Source organism: Rhea pennata, chromosome 7 (genome assembly GCF_028389875.1).
Source record: "Rhea pennata isolate bPtePen1 chromosome 7, bPtePen1.pri, whole genome shotgun sequence".
In the NCBI taxonomy this organism is placed as follows: Eukaryota; Metazoa; Chordata; class Aves; order Rheiformes; family Rheidae; genus Rhea; species Rhea pennata.
In genome coordinates this window covers 24,407,924-24,421,984 of record NC_084669.1, presented here as the reverse complement: position 1 = coordinate 24,421,984, position 14,061 = coordinate 24,407,924, and the positions used below count along the sequence as shown (strand labels likewise).

Genomic DNA, 14,061 nt, shown 5'->3' with positions numbered 1-14,061 from the left:
CAACTCCATGTTTAGCCAGTGACAGTCCTGTCCAAAGCGTGCCAAGCATACTCAAAATCTATTTCAGACCTTACTTCTGACCCACTCCAGTGGGATGCCTTTTCTCCAATCTAGCAGAAGGTGATTGTACGAAGTGCATCTCCAATACAATGCACAGCAAGTATAAAACATTAGGCCAGAAAGAACATAACAAAAATGAAGATGAGTAGACATCTGAAAACTGATCACGTTTTTATTTATGGAAACAATTGCATTTTATGCAACACAGATGACAACTTTTCTCTCTCTCTCTGCTTACCTCCAGGGAAAGTTCCCGAGCCTGCTTAAATACTTCCAAATCCTCTTGCGTAACAGTGTCCTTGCTTCCCACCAGAAATACATCTGTATGTTCTTGTTTGATGCTTAGTTTGATCTCAGTATCTGTTATTTAAAACCAGCAAAAAGATTATTCAGACATGCAGGTTGCATGTGTTTTTCCAGAGTGATACTTTAAATAGGATTGTAGTAACTACAGCTCTTACAACTCCCCATTCTAACTAAATTTGGGATTCTAAACAACAGGAATGAATCCTTACTCCCCTCTTAGTTTTGTAATTTGCTGTTGCAAAAGCAATTTTCACTACTTGCTTGCCTGTCTAAGCTTTTACAGTCTAGTTCTACTGAATCAGTTTTCAACCTCATGAAACAGAATATATTCTATCATTGGAATTAAGCCTTCTAATAAATTGCAAGACACTCTACAAGATAATAATAAAAATAAGAGGAAAAAGCTGCTCTTTCAGTGCTGATTTAAACAAAAACTTTAAAAATTTGGAAACTAATGCTAAGCTAAGTGTACATTCAAGTATCAGAAATAATTTTTTTCTTAAATAAACATAAAAAGGTATTTTACAGCAGTACAGATTGAGTGTTGTGGAGGCAGGATGGAGTTGGTCATGAAAAAGCGATGGAGCAGAGGGAAATGAACTGAAATGCCCACCATTGTAAGCGCTGACAGCACACAACCATAATGACAGCACTACTGCCAGAGAAATGGCAGGAAAAGAACAAGGAAGTAGCATGAAGAGTGGCTACTCATGCGGTACTACACAGCCATAAGCAACATTATGAAGGCACTTGGGGCTCCTAGTGTCACTACAGATGCAAAAATAATAAAAAGGTGGTGTGATATTAGTCAGAAAACATTTTAGAGGTTTAGTCAGCATTAGATACAAGGTCAAAGTTCCATTGCTTTTGTATGAAAGTGAAGTGAGAATAAGAGAAGTAGCTAAGACCTATGTGACAAAATAAGAATCTCGGTTTTGGACGGGACGCAGGTTTGGTTGGCGCTTTGACCTTTGCTTACCATCATCCTGATCAGGTTTAATTCTTCCGTCTGTCAAGCTCCCCTTCCCTGGTGAGTGGGTCCCCATCTGAGGGGTCACTTTATACTTTAATCTGCCTAGAATCCTGTGCTTTTTAAGGAAGGTTGTTCGCTTGAAGTGAGCAATTGCTTTAAAAGCACGTCCTCTAGACACACCCCATCCAGAGGTACAGGAATGAGAAATAAACCTACTTCTAACCTCTTTCTTTCCATAGAAAAGGCTATTAGATTTTGATGTGGAAGATAATTCTGGTTTACGACGCATACGCTTGGGTGGTGCATAGCTTGGGTGTCCCTTTTTCCGAGACTGTCCCTGAATGGTATAGATATGAGAAAGTCCATCAAAGAGTCCCTTTAGCTGACTGTTATTAGGAAGACGACTAAAGGAGGGTGCACTTGACTGACTGGAAGAACTTTGGGGAGAGTTAGAAGAAGCGGAAGTGCTGGATTTTTGTGAACTGGGGCTCTGACCAGAGATGGGAGTTGGGGGTAGAAGTGAAGAAGGTGGAGGTTTTAGCTTTTGTGTGGTACCTGTAGCCAACACAAGAGAAGTGCATGACTGTTTCTGAGAGACCTTTTTCCTTGGACGATAGTGCTTTGAAAAGTCTATTATTTCACCTCGTGATCTGCGACCATCAGGTGATGGTGTAAAAAACTTAGTAAGGCCATCAATGAGCCCTTTGGTTTTCTTGTTAACTTTAAGTGTAGAGGCAGATATGTAGGTGGAGGTGGTGGTGATTTTGGTGGTGGCACCAGGCCGAGTGGGGTCTGTAACAGGCAATCTGCTGCTTGAATCCTTCACAGATGCAGCATGACCAGATGAAGGTGTGGTACAGACTTTAGTCTTTTGACCCCTACCAGGTGACCCCCTTCCTGTGAATGCATTCATGGATCCTTCATCACTGGTTACAGACCTATACAAAAATTTGGAAAATAAAAATAAAAGAATCAACATTTAAAAGATACAAAACTACTAACAAATAATACTGCAGTTTATATAAGTTACTTCTGCCATTTTCCTAACAGAATCTTTAAAGAAATTTAGAAAGATATATGCACCCTGGACATACAATTCACATTACAGCATAACTTTTTTTTTTTTTTTTAGTTCACTGTACATATAAATAAAAGTAGCTGAGATAGCCAAGTCTCCCAAGTATATTGGTTCCACCTACTTTTAGGTATGACAGAAATGTTTGTGCCTTTGAAGAAAAACATTACTGCATTATGTTTGAGCACTGTAACTGATATATCACTATATAAGTGATTGCACACAGCAAGGAGATGCACATGTTCAGTGTTAGCAAATTACATACAGCATATCAAAACCCTTAACTTCATCAAAACATTTGCTTAAACTGTATAGAGTCTATCAGTTCTTTAAAAGCAACAATTTTTCAAGAAACTGCCATTTTCCAGTTTTGTTTGATTACATCTATAAGCACTAGTATTTAAAAAAAAGACCACCAAAGATCTAAAAGTAAAATGAAGCAGTTTACAAACAGTATTGTAGCAAAACAAAAAAAAAGGTCTCATTTTCTTTAGAAATTGTAACAATAGCAAAACCAAAAATACACATATAGAGGGAAGGAGCAAAACACTAAGACCAAGTAGTGATCAAAGAAGAGCCATAAACTGATTCGGCCTAATATGGAATATGTTGAGGATGAAAAGGGTGAGTATTACCTAAAAGGCTAGTAAGATAAAGGGCATGCTGCAAGCCAACGCTTGCGACAGCAGAAGTGCCAACTGAGCTGATCGTTAATGAGTGAAAAAGAACACTGAAGAACACACTGAAAAGTAGTACATTTTAAATGTACAAAAAAATGAACATTTAAAAACATCTGGAGAAATAGGTATCAAGAAGTATAATCAAATTGCTTATCCCAACAAGGCTATATAGTTGCACTCAACAATTCCATTTCCTTTTTCATTCTCCTCTTTGAAGTTAGCTTATTTTGCAGAGGAAAGCTTTCTTCCACAGATTTTTGCCTTCCTAATTGCAATGCTGAAGTAATTAATTCCAACAGGTTACTTTTAATTAGAGATGGAGCAGCCTGAGGCTACCATCTGGTTTGCTGAACTCCAGTGGCCCACCAGTTAAAAATTGGCCCTTTTTCCACTCACACATCCTTAAATTTGTTTAGCTCCTAAGCAGCAGCAACATGAAAAACAAAGTCTTTTGAATTCTTTGGTGCCATAAGCTTGTGTCCATAGCAAGATCTGTTCTTGCCACCAGATGTGCTAATCACCATCAGTGCCAGAGGCTGACACACACCTGGTTTTAGTTAATCCTACACAGTAATTTGCCCATGAAGGACTTCCTAAAGATGTTCAATAGGGAAAAAATTATTCCTGTACTTCTGGATAGATTTTCCTTATCCTACATGAAAAGGTTTAAGTGATATTAGCCAATCTTGCTTTATTTCATGTGATTGCTCAGCTACTTATAGCACTATCTTCCATATCCTAATATCATTTTTAAACAGACTCCATGAGAATTCTTTTCTTATTCCACCCCCTAACCATTACTCTTCCATAACAAGATTTTGTTCTATTAAAAGAGCATATTAAAAATCATAACAATAGAAATATGCCTATAGCATTGCAAATATTCATTACACAAAGATAAGAATCCCCCGCCCTTAAAGCACTACTCTTTCCTTCTCTGTAGCATGTGAAGATGCAAGCCTTCATACTCACAACCATGCCAAACTAAAAGGACTTCTGCTTCTTTTAATACAACACTTAATAAAAGCTGGAGCTCAGAACACCAGTAGCACAGTATAACAGTAAAACCCATGCAAGCCTAACAACTTATCCCTTACGTGTTGGAGGAAGGAGGAAAGGCATAATTACAGCATCAGACAGGCATCCTGCTAAATTGCCTGTGAATGCCCAGATTGGGGGCATGCTTTAAGAAAAGTAAGATGGCACTACTATATTCAAACTACCACCTCCAGCTGAAGGCTTAAGAGTTCTCAAAGGGCAAAAAGCAGAGGTGCAGCTAGAGATATAGGGAGTATTTTTATCACGTACACACAATAATATACAGGAAGTTCAAGATGTTAAAATGCTGAAAGTTGTATGGCTGGTCTAATGACTGATACCTTCAAATATGTTAGTTGGGAAGAGAAGGGAGAATTGAAAGAATACATTTTCCAAAAAAACACTGGAAGTACTACATGCTGGCTGCGCTGACACCATAAATTCTTATTTGGCAAAATCCACCAAGCAGCTTAGCATGCAACTCTGGGAAATACTAGACAAGTTTTTAGGCTGTAGAGGAAAATGGTAGGGTAACAACCACGTAACAGAATGAGTAGTAGATAGAGCCAGAAAGCTTTTCAGTTGCTCAGTTGACATGGCCAAAAAGATACTTAAGTAGAAAAAGAAGAGGAAATTTGTATGTGAATAGGAATATGTGATGGAGGACAACATGCTGCTAAAATCAACATCGAATCTGTTCCTGTTTAACAGTGCATGTAATATCAGCCCAGCTTTTGAAATCTGCCTAAAAAGCCTCCAACAAAGCCTTAAGATGTTTAATTACAGTGTCCCTTGGAAAGATAGATGCCAGAAAAGTTGCAGCACTCTTTTCTTAGGCAGAGATAATCTTGAGAAGTAAAAGCAATTGCAACCTCTTCCCCCAATAACCATGGCTGCTTAACAGGACAATTCAAGTAATCATTTTTCTCCAGAGTAACGCAGAACTTCTGTAGTAATTATACAGCTTGCTGTTGGGAGTGGGCTTTTCAGCTGATATGGACTGATACAAGGTTACTTTTACACTGTTTTTAAAGCAGAACAGTGTCCTGAAGCTGGACACAGGTAATCAGGTAATAGGATAATTTATTATCCACTTGGTGTGGACTCTATATATGCTTCAGTTAAATTAAGTTACATTTAAAAGACAGTTGTGTCACATCACTGTACAAACAATTCTTTTTACCTGTTATACCCATAAGTTCTGTTTAAAAGAAAAAATTGCATTCACAGAAGTTATATAAAGGTCTCCTCCACCCCATCTCATCCTTTTCTAATGTAAGGCCAAAACCAACTACTATAATTAGTAAGTTACCAGCCCTCAGAACAAAAGTGTGTGTACTAGCATTACTTCTCATCATTTCTTTTCTCCAAACTGAATCACAGTCAAAAACAGTAGTTGAGTCTGGATCAACTTCTGTATTTTTTTTAAAACACTTCTCAGAATATAATTTAAAGAGAAACCTACAACATTCGTTGCTTTAGTTTATTTTTCGGTCGTCCAATAGGTTTTGCATATCGTCGCCTTATTTGGGCAGCTTTCTCATGAAGCAGCTTTCTCCCCTTTTTCTTTGGTCTACAGACCTGGCAAATCCACATCCCTACATAAAGAAGAAAAAAAAATTTACACCATCTATTTAATTTGCATCGCAAGTGTGTACTAACATACATGCCAAGTACACAAGCACAACAAATTCTCTTCCAAACAGGGAAGAGAAATGTACGTTAGAAAAAGTGGCCAAACGATCCCCTCTTACTCATACTTTGGAATTTTCAAAAGCAAAGCACTCCTGGAAAGGGAAAAAGGTTACAACAAGGATCACAGAAAAAATGGTGAGCAAATGGGTTCCAGAAGAATTTCTGTTCTAACTTGTCTCTGCTTATACTAGCTAGATCTTTCTTCAGACAAATAATTCAAGTTAAAAAAAATACATGCAAATTACAAAGCAAACTAAGCTAAGTGCTGTAAAGAAAAAAAGAATGCACTTTTAAATACAGAATAACTTCAAGTTGACAACTTTTTAATGTTAAATGAACGTGTCTGAACATATATTTACTATAAATAACGCTACAGGATTTAACAAAGTTGAAACAAAGAGTCTTTGCACAATTTTAATGTTAAATAGGGAAAGCCATAAGGATGCAAGAGCAGAAACAAAAGGTACTATACACCAGAAATCTAGAGATAAAACATAACCTGAAGATACAGGTGTTCAGCCTGTTATTTTTTAAATTACCATTGAAAAAAAAAAATAGGAATGAAGCTTTCAGTGGTTTTGGTTTTTTGAGTTTTAAGGATTTTTGTATTGGTGTATATACACCCCAAACATTTTCAATTACAACCTCTGCAAAAACTTTACTTTTAACGAACAGGCCAAGAACTCAATTGACGTTATGAAACGGACTATATAACTTGTGTTCCCAAGAATAAATCTTTGATAAAGAAAAATAAAGTCTTGGCTTTGACTTGATTGAAACTATAGTGTCTAGCAATTGAAAAATAATTAGCATGCTCAAGAGATTTTGGTCACTTAATACGAGAAAAGACTGAATGAAAGGATTTTCATTATCACCTTTTGGCATTCGGGCAAGTGGTGGGTCACAGCACTCCATATGGAACCCTCTATCACAGGAGTCGCAAAAGAGCATATTATCCTAAATCGGGAGGGCGGGAGGGGAGATGTGGGAGAAAGTGGGAGAAAGAGGAAAAGAGACTTAATAACGTATTGCTAGAGATTGGACATCAGAGATGTCCATTTCCACATGTGCCAAGTACAGAGCTGGTGTAAACAAAGAAGTTACATAACGCTGAACAGTAACTTACTGCATTTTTGCCTTGGATTCTACACGCACTACATGTCTTGCATTCAATGCACTGCCATCTTAAGGCCTTCACATTTGTTGTTAACTCAGGACAGAATTTCAAACATGATGGATGCCCTGAAAAACAAAATACTTTAAGTTTCTTGAGATTTAAGAGGTATTTGATTCTTATGTTCAACACAGGATGCAGCCAGCTACACTGGAATCCTAAGAGCTCCAGCTGTTTTCAGAACTTGCAATACATTAACTTATTTACCTCATGCAAAGAAAATACGGAATAACTGCCATAAAATAAGTGTCAAGAGAAGCAGAATGTTGACTTTTACTGTAACTGACATGTGTAAATAGATTTCATATGTACTTAAGACTGAATTTATGTTTTCGCTTAAACTGCCATTGGTTCCAAAAAAATTATTTTCGCATATTTGAACCCACTCTTTTTATAATAATACAATATAAATCCAGATAAAGGTTTATATAGAGCTCTACTAGTAATTTGTCCCTAATATTCCAAGGATCTACCACAGAAACTTAATAGTCAAGCTATATGCATTTTTTGTTTCAGTCTTGCTTCAGTCTTGCTTAATTATACATAATCAAAGTTTCAGACCAATAAGAAAAAAAAAAAAAAAAAAAAAAAAAAAACCACACACACACACACAAAATGGGCAATTGTCATGTGAGACCTTTATTACAAAAGAGGGCTTATAGCAAAAGATTATAACAAGATAGCAGACTTTCCATGTCTTCAACAGCCTCAGCAGAATTACTCTTCATCCAGAGAGGAAAAAAAAGCACTGCTAAATAGCAAAAAATAAACCCTTTCCAGAGAAGTACTTTTTGCTAGTATTATATTGGGCGATGATGAAGGACATTAACTCATAAGCTGTCAGAAAGGTAAGAACCCCGATGCTGTGCTGCACTTATAGACGGCTGCAGCATGAGGGATGCTTCTGTCTCATTGCCCGAGTCAGGACAAGAACCTGCGTGTGTTTTCTTCCAGTTAACTCTCTGGTCACAGTGATCCAGGCTTTCTTCTCCGTATTACAACCACTGTGTATTTCCCAGTTCAAGACTGGGCTAAACCACGACAGAAAAGGATACAGGCTAATCCATAAGCATCTGCTGTTTTCCTTTTTCAAGGGACTAAGGTCTCTTGAAAGAGAAGATGACTGACTGACACATTTCGTAATAGGAAGCCTGCATTGATCATCTCCTTTTCATGTGCACACCCAAGGTTTAACCCACTTTTGGTTAAACTTCAAAAGAGAATTAAAACAATACAAAAATCATATGCCCCCAAAAGAAAAAGTAGGAATATAATCAAATACTAAAGAACAACCAAGAACTGACTTATCAATAGAGTAGTTCTTTAAAATAAAAGATAGTGAACAACATTGCTGTTTTATTTTTAGCATAAAGTTTTTAACAGATATTAACATATTTGTGTGTTTAAAACCGATTACGCAGTTAAAATGATTATTCTTGATGATGACAAATGCACTGGGCAACTACATAGTTTAGTTCAATGCTGCATTATTCCTTGCACTGAAGCTTAACAACTGCTTCATTAAATAAATAAAGTCCACTAAGCAAGAAGGAAAAAGCTCCCTGGAGTGGCTGATATTAATAACCAATGTAATAGAAAGTCTTATTTCATCAACCATGACTGAACAGCTATATTAACATGTTAAAGTGTTATCATAAACCAATTGCCTCTGCATACATACCTTGAAAAATTATTTATTTCAATATGCATGAAAACTGTGGTTTAAACTGCTGACTAACTTTCCCTTACATTTACCATTTCCAGTTACTTACGTAAGAAAAGTTGATTCTACCATTTCCAGTTACTTACCTAAGAAAACTTGATTCTCACTGGTTGGTAACATATTACGTATAACCGGATTACTTGATTTCCCTGTTATCAGCCAACATAGTGTTCCTCGTTCAAGCAATTATATATAATTTTATATATATATATATATATATATATATATATATATAGCTTACTGCGTATTTCTTTAAGGGTTGTATTATTAGACAAAAAAAAATCACAGAAAAAAAACATTGGGATTAAACACAGTCCTTGAGTCACAAATGGACTGCACATGGGAAGTATCACCAGGCATCTGCCTCTCTTTTACAGTCTTCCTTAGGTTAACACTAGTGCAGAGAGCACTGACATTTTCAAATTTCAAAACTGATATGCTGTTGTACTATACAAGCAAGTAATAAAAGTTTTTTATTGTTGTGTACACAAATTTACATAGCGCAAAAGTGATGTTAACCAAAGCCTAATAGATACCTAATGTGGTAATTGGCACAGGTTTCATTTTTTTAAAGGTACTTTCAGTTTAACTAACCTACAAAAGTAGTCAAAGTGAGTCACTATGACCTTGAGTAATTTTACTGCTAGCCTTTTTACATTTCAAAGAGTTGAAGAGGGAAAGATTCCCAGTATCTCACCACTGGCTGAGCTGAATCTCAATCAAGAAAATACTATCTTCTGTATATCCAAGACTAGATACATCTGCCAAGAGGTTTTCACTACTTGATCAATCTCTACTTTCAAGTGTTTAGACAGTAATTAGCCCCAGTTCAATCACCCGACCTTTTTTTTTTTTTAAACCTCAGCAAGATCAATATTTTGAAGTACCACACAAATTTATCAGATTACAGGAAATTTAGACCATGTGAAGTTGTCAATTTCCACCAAGAACTGACACAGGTTTATTTTTCAGTAAATCTCTGCTTTAAAAACTCCACTATTATCCACCTCAGTGAGAAAAGGTTAAGACTTGTGACACACTGGCTGTATTTACCTTACTGTGGTAAAAACTGGTGAGATTTGAAAGTTAAAAACAGAAACTCTGTTGCGACCTAGACAAGTCCTTTAACCTGTCCATCTTTTCCCCATCATTGCTAAACTGAGCCTTACGCTTATTCTTCAAAAGACTTGTGACAAAATAGGTAATTTTTTTTTAAAGTATTACATCAGCGACAATTATGTGCTGTGCTAAATTAGATATGCTAATATCCCCAGTTATTTATAACATGGTCAGGGAAAATGGGAGAAGGGTTTGGTTCCAGTTCTCAAGTCTGCTGATTTTGAAGTCAAAAAATGGGGAAAGCAAGACTTAGAAAGAGAAGCACTATTTGCTTTGGTGTTTAGGATTTGTTCTCTCATCTCTCTCATTTTACTCCTTCAGAACACACCTTGGTTCAATAACACAGCAGTGCATCTTATTTCTACTGCCCAACTATGTATTATACCTAAATGCCATTCCCTTGTTTCATAAGTCAGAGAACCATAACCTGAAAGGACAAGGATAATGGAGAGAAAAATGTAAGGGAGGAAAGCAGACATGCCAGTAGTGGGCACTGCAATTTAATCTCTGATCAAGTGAACTACAATTTGCTTACTGTGTGCAACATGCAATTTCCCTTGCTACACAGTAAGGTCAGCTTTGAGATGCATTGCAGTGTGCAAAACTACAAATCTAATTACAATAAACCTCTACTTGAGTGAAGTTTTGCTATTTATATGTTGCATTGAGATTGATTTTTATTTTAGTTAGGCATCAGTAGCTGAAGTTTAGCCATCCAGCAATCTGACTGGCAGTCTCAACATTTCATTTTGTATATCCAATATATCTGAGGAACTAATTAAAGATAATTTGGTCTTAATGAGGCAGAGAGAATGTATCAGTGTTAATTCAAATGGAAGCTGATCCATGAAAGTCAAGGCTTCCAGGTTTAATGCGCCTTAGAACTACCAGAGAATTATTACATAACAAAATAGCTGGTATCTAAAATCACTTGATTAATATAAACTGTGTTTACCGACCAGCCAGGGATTATAACCAAGTATAAACTCTATTAGGCTTCCAAATACTAAAGCACAGATTTGAAAGTACAGAAATTCTTTAAATCGTCTCACAGTTTACAGTAACCTATGGGGTTTCTTTTTCCCCATCAGGGAAAAGCCAAAAGCTTCCTTCCTTCAGTGTTGAGTCATTTAGTTAAATATGTTAGGAAATACATTAATTAAAAAACAAGTAAACAAACCAACATCTTACCTCAGTGAGGGATTCAGAAGCAGACAATCAAATATTGTACCCTAATTAATTGAAAACACTCTCAGCTTAGAGATCCACACTGTTTAGTTTCTATTCAGGTATTTATGTAGCTCTCCATTACAGTACAGTACCTTTATTATTCTTGTCGACAAACTTATAAACTAATGATATATACAGGTACTTCACATTTAAAGACACTAAACACACAAGGCACTCAAGGAATGCTTTCACTTCCCGCCCTCAAAGGTGCTGCTGGTTTAAGCAGTCGCTACCCGAGCGCTTACTGCCCTCCGGCGGGGGGGAACTTTCTTCTTCCTCACACTGGCCCCAAAGTTCATATGGCTGTGCTGTGAACTAGACTGGGGAACTGATCCAGCAAGAAACTGGTAGTTTTTCAAACTACATTTGTTCCTCAATCCAATTCACATGCAACTACATGTACCAGCCCAGAGGAAGGGGTAGCAGCAGCAGTTGGAAGTTGCAGTTTGCAGCTCCTTAAGCATGGTTTATCTTTTCACTGAGAAGGGACAGTCTGCATTGCAAAAAGCTTTGTGAAAAGTATTCCTTTATGCAGTGGTAGCTTATGGGGGAAGAAGTTATTTTACTGGCATAATTAAAACAGTCCGCCTGGGTGACACAAACTCCTGGCCTAATGACTCCTCTTCCAGTATAAAGCTATTTACACAGGGAATTTTTTCCAGAATAGCTAAACTAATCAGAGATTTTCAGATCTCAAACTCTACAGTTAAGCCAGAAAAACCTTACGGCACAGACTGGCTAAAAAGATTAGCCCATGTTTTTAGCAAAACCTCTCCAAGGATGAGAGATATTCTAGGGAAAGAACATGCTGAATATCACCAATGCATAACCAGTACTCAAAGATGCATTGTGCTACAATATTTTGTTTTAAATATGAATCCACATCATCACTTTTTAAGGAGAACCACCTGCATTCAGAATACCTGCAGGAAGTCAGCAAAAGCCACTACTACACAAAGGGGCAAGGTACACGCAATCAGCAGAGCCTCTCGTTTGCCACTGTCACCAATTTACAGATTTGGCAGGGAATAAGACACCACCGTTCCAAAAGGGACAAATCACAACAGAGCAGCTCTTCTTCAACCACTCCCTGAATACTGATTACCATACCTGCTAATATTATAGTTCTGCCACCATACTCACAAAAACATGAAGGAATAGGCAATAAAGTAGAACACTGCTACACCAAATAGAGCAATTCTTTGAAGGAGGAAAAAATAAGAATTTAATATTAAAAACCTGCCCACATATCATGACAGAAGTTCTTGATATAAAAATTTCATATTACCATACTACAAACACCTAGGGCATGGCAATGGAAACTGGTAAAGGGAGGAGTCAGTTTCTCACAGTAGCTAAAGAATATGAAGAAAAAAGGTTTTTTTTTTTTTGTTTTTTTTTTTTTTTTTTTGGCTTTAAGTTTTGCTTTATTTAATATAACTTCATAGGAAGGTAAGCATCCAGCTCATTAACTGCCAGAATCCTTTGCACTTTTAAAATATTTCCCCAATTCAGTAATTTTCATGGGTTAACAGCCAAAAAACCTGTTCCTCCAAACCCTGTTTTTTCCCCTCAAAACACACACACCATGTCAAGGAAAAACATCAAACTGATGTTTCACTAACATCAGTAGTAAACTATTTGAAATACTATTCAAATTGTCACTCGAATAATAAAGTATTTCTATAAAAAAAATTAAATATGCAGGATGCATATCTGCAAAGACTGCTACACAATTCCCTCCCCTCCGCCACTTCCTCTTTCCCAGGTTCTTAAAGGCAAATCAGTGAAAGTAAAATTCTTGACCATCATTTGGTTACAAACGATGAGTTTTTAGATCAAAGGTAGATCCCAAACTATCACAAAATGCCTGTATTTTAGAAATCTAGCCCCCCTATTAATTTACCCAGCTCATACTTAAAGATTAATTCAAACCTCTAATTTGTAGTTGTCTAGACTACAAATTTTCAGTCAAAAGTTTGAGTGCTTTTCCATCTTGTTTTCCATCTAGAACCAAATGTTCTGTTCTAGATTTATGTCCAGAGGATGACATTCCAGTTTAAAAGAAATAAACCCTTAAAAACATACCTGCTCATAAACATTTTGTAATATTTGTAAATTCAACCAACTTACCACTGCTGCCACAGTCAGCACAAGACAACAGTTCTTCTGGTTTTTTTTCACGATTTGACTCTTTCGTCCCCAAACAAAAGCTACATATTGGAATGGGATCAGCTCGTGGCTAGATTTAAAAATAAACAAATGACAGTTAGTGTTACTAAGCAAACAGACAAAACCAAAAAACTTAACAAAAGCTAGAGATGGGCACATCATTCTCAGTGGCGTATTTAATTTCTCAAATATCTAAACTTAGAAAATCAGATCTAACTGACCTTTTATTGTACTACATATTGTTTACTAACCCATACCCATTTCGCATCATTTTAGCATGGAAAAGTTTAGTATCTGAAGATATTTTGTGAATATTAACCCATAATTAGCAACCTTGTGTACTAATATACAGACCTTTCCAGTACAAGGTTAGTGTCGTCAAGAAAAAAAAAAACACACACACACACACACGCAAAGTTAGAAATTAAGAACATTATTCCTGAACACAAAAGCTCCACAACACATAGAAAACTGCTTATTTTTAAGCTATAGGAGTGTACAACTATGCAAGCTGACCATTAATACAGCTTAAATATTCTTCCATTCTACAAGACAAGCAATAGATTTTTAACAAAACCCTCAAGTTTGAGGCATTTTACTACATTTTCATTTGGCATGGAACTTCCCTGCACCTTCCTCTGGAACTACTAGGCTCAGGTAACAACAGCAGATTCAATGGATCAGCTATATCCTCCAGCTTGAAAAGTCCTTTCAGCTATACTATATAATAAGAATAAGACAAACATGCAAACTTTCCAAAATCTGGAAGCTGCACCAACTAGAAAGAACTCAATCTCTATGAGTTTACTTCCCAAT

General features: G+C 36.6%; 1 protein-coding gene across 5 annotated transcripts in view; it reads right to left on the bottom strand.

Moving 5' to 3' along the window:
- KAT6B (lysine acetyltransferase 6B) overlaps nt 1-14,061 on the bottom strand; it is a 121,849-nt gene that overhangs the window by 43,797 nt on the left and 63,991 nt on the right. For 2 of the 5 annotated variants that reach the window (XM_062580833.1, XM_062580832.1), the window contains exons 3-8: nt 13,207-13,315; nt 6,954-7,069; nt 6,703-6,784; nt 5,598-5,730; nt 1,346-2,277; nt 299-420 (exon numbers count right to left, since the gene is read on the bottom strand). In XM_062580833.1, coding sequence (XP_062436817.1) covers nt 299-420; nt 1,346-2,277; nt 5,598-5,730; nt 6,703-6,784; nt 6,954-7,069; nt 13,207-13,315 — 1,494 coding nt within the window. The remainder of the gene's footprint in view (nt 1-298; nt 421-1,345; nt 2,278-5,597; nt 5,731-6,702; nt 6,785-6,953; nt 7,070-13,206; nt 13,316-14,061) is intronic. The other 3 variants (XM_062580834.1, XM_062580835.1, XM_062580836.1) reach the window with 2 other exon arrangements.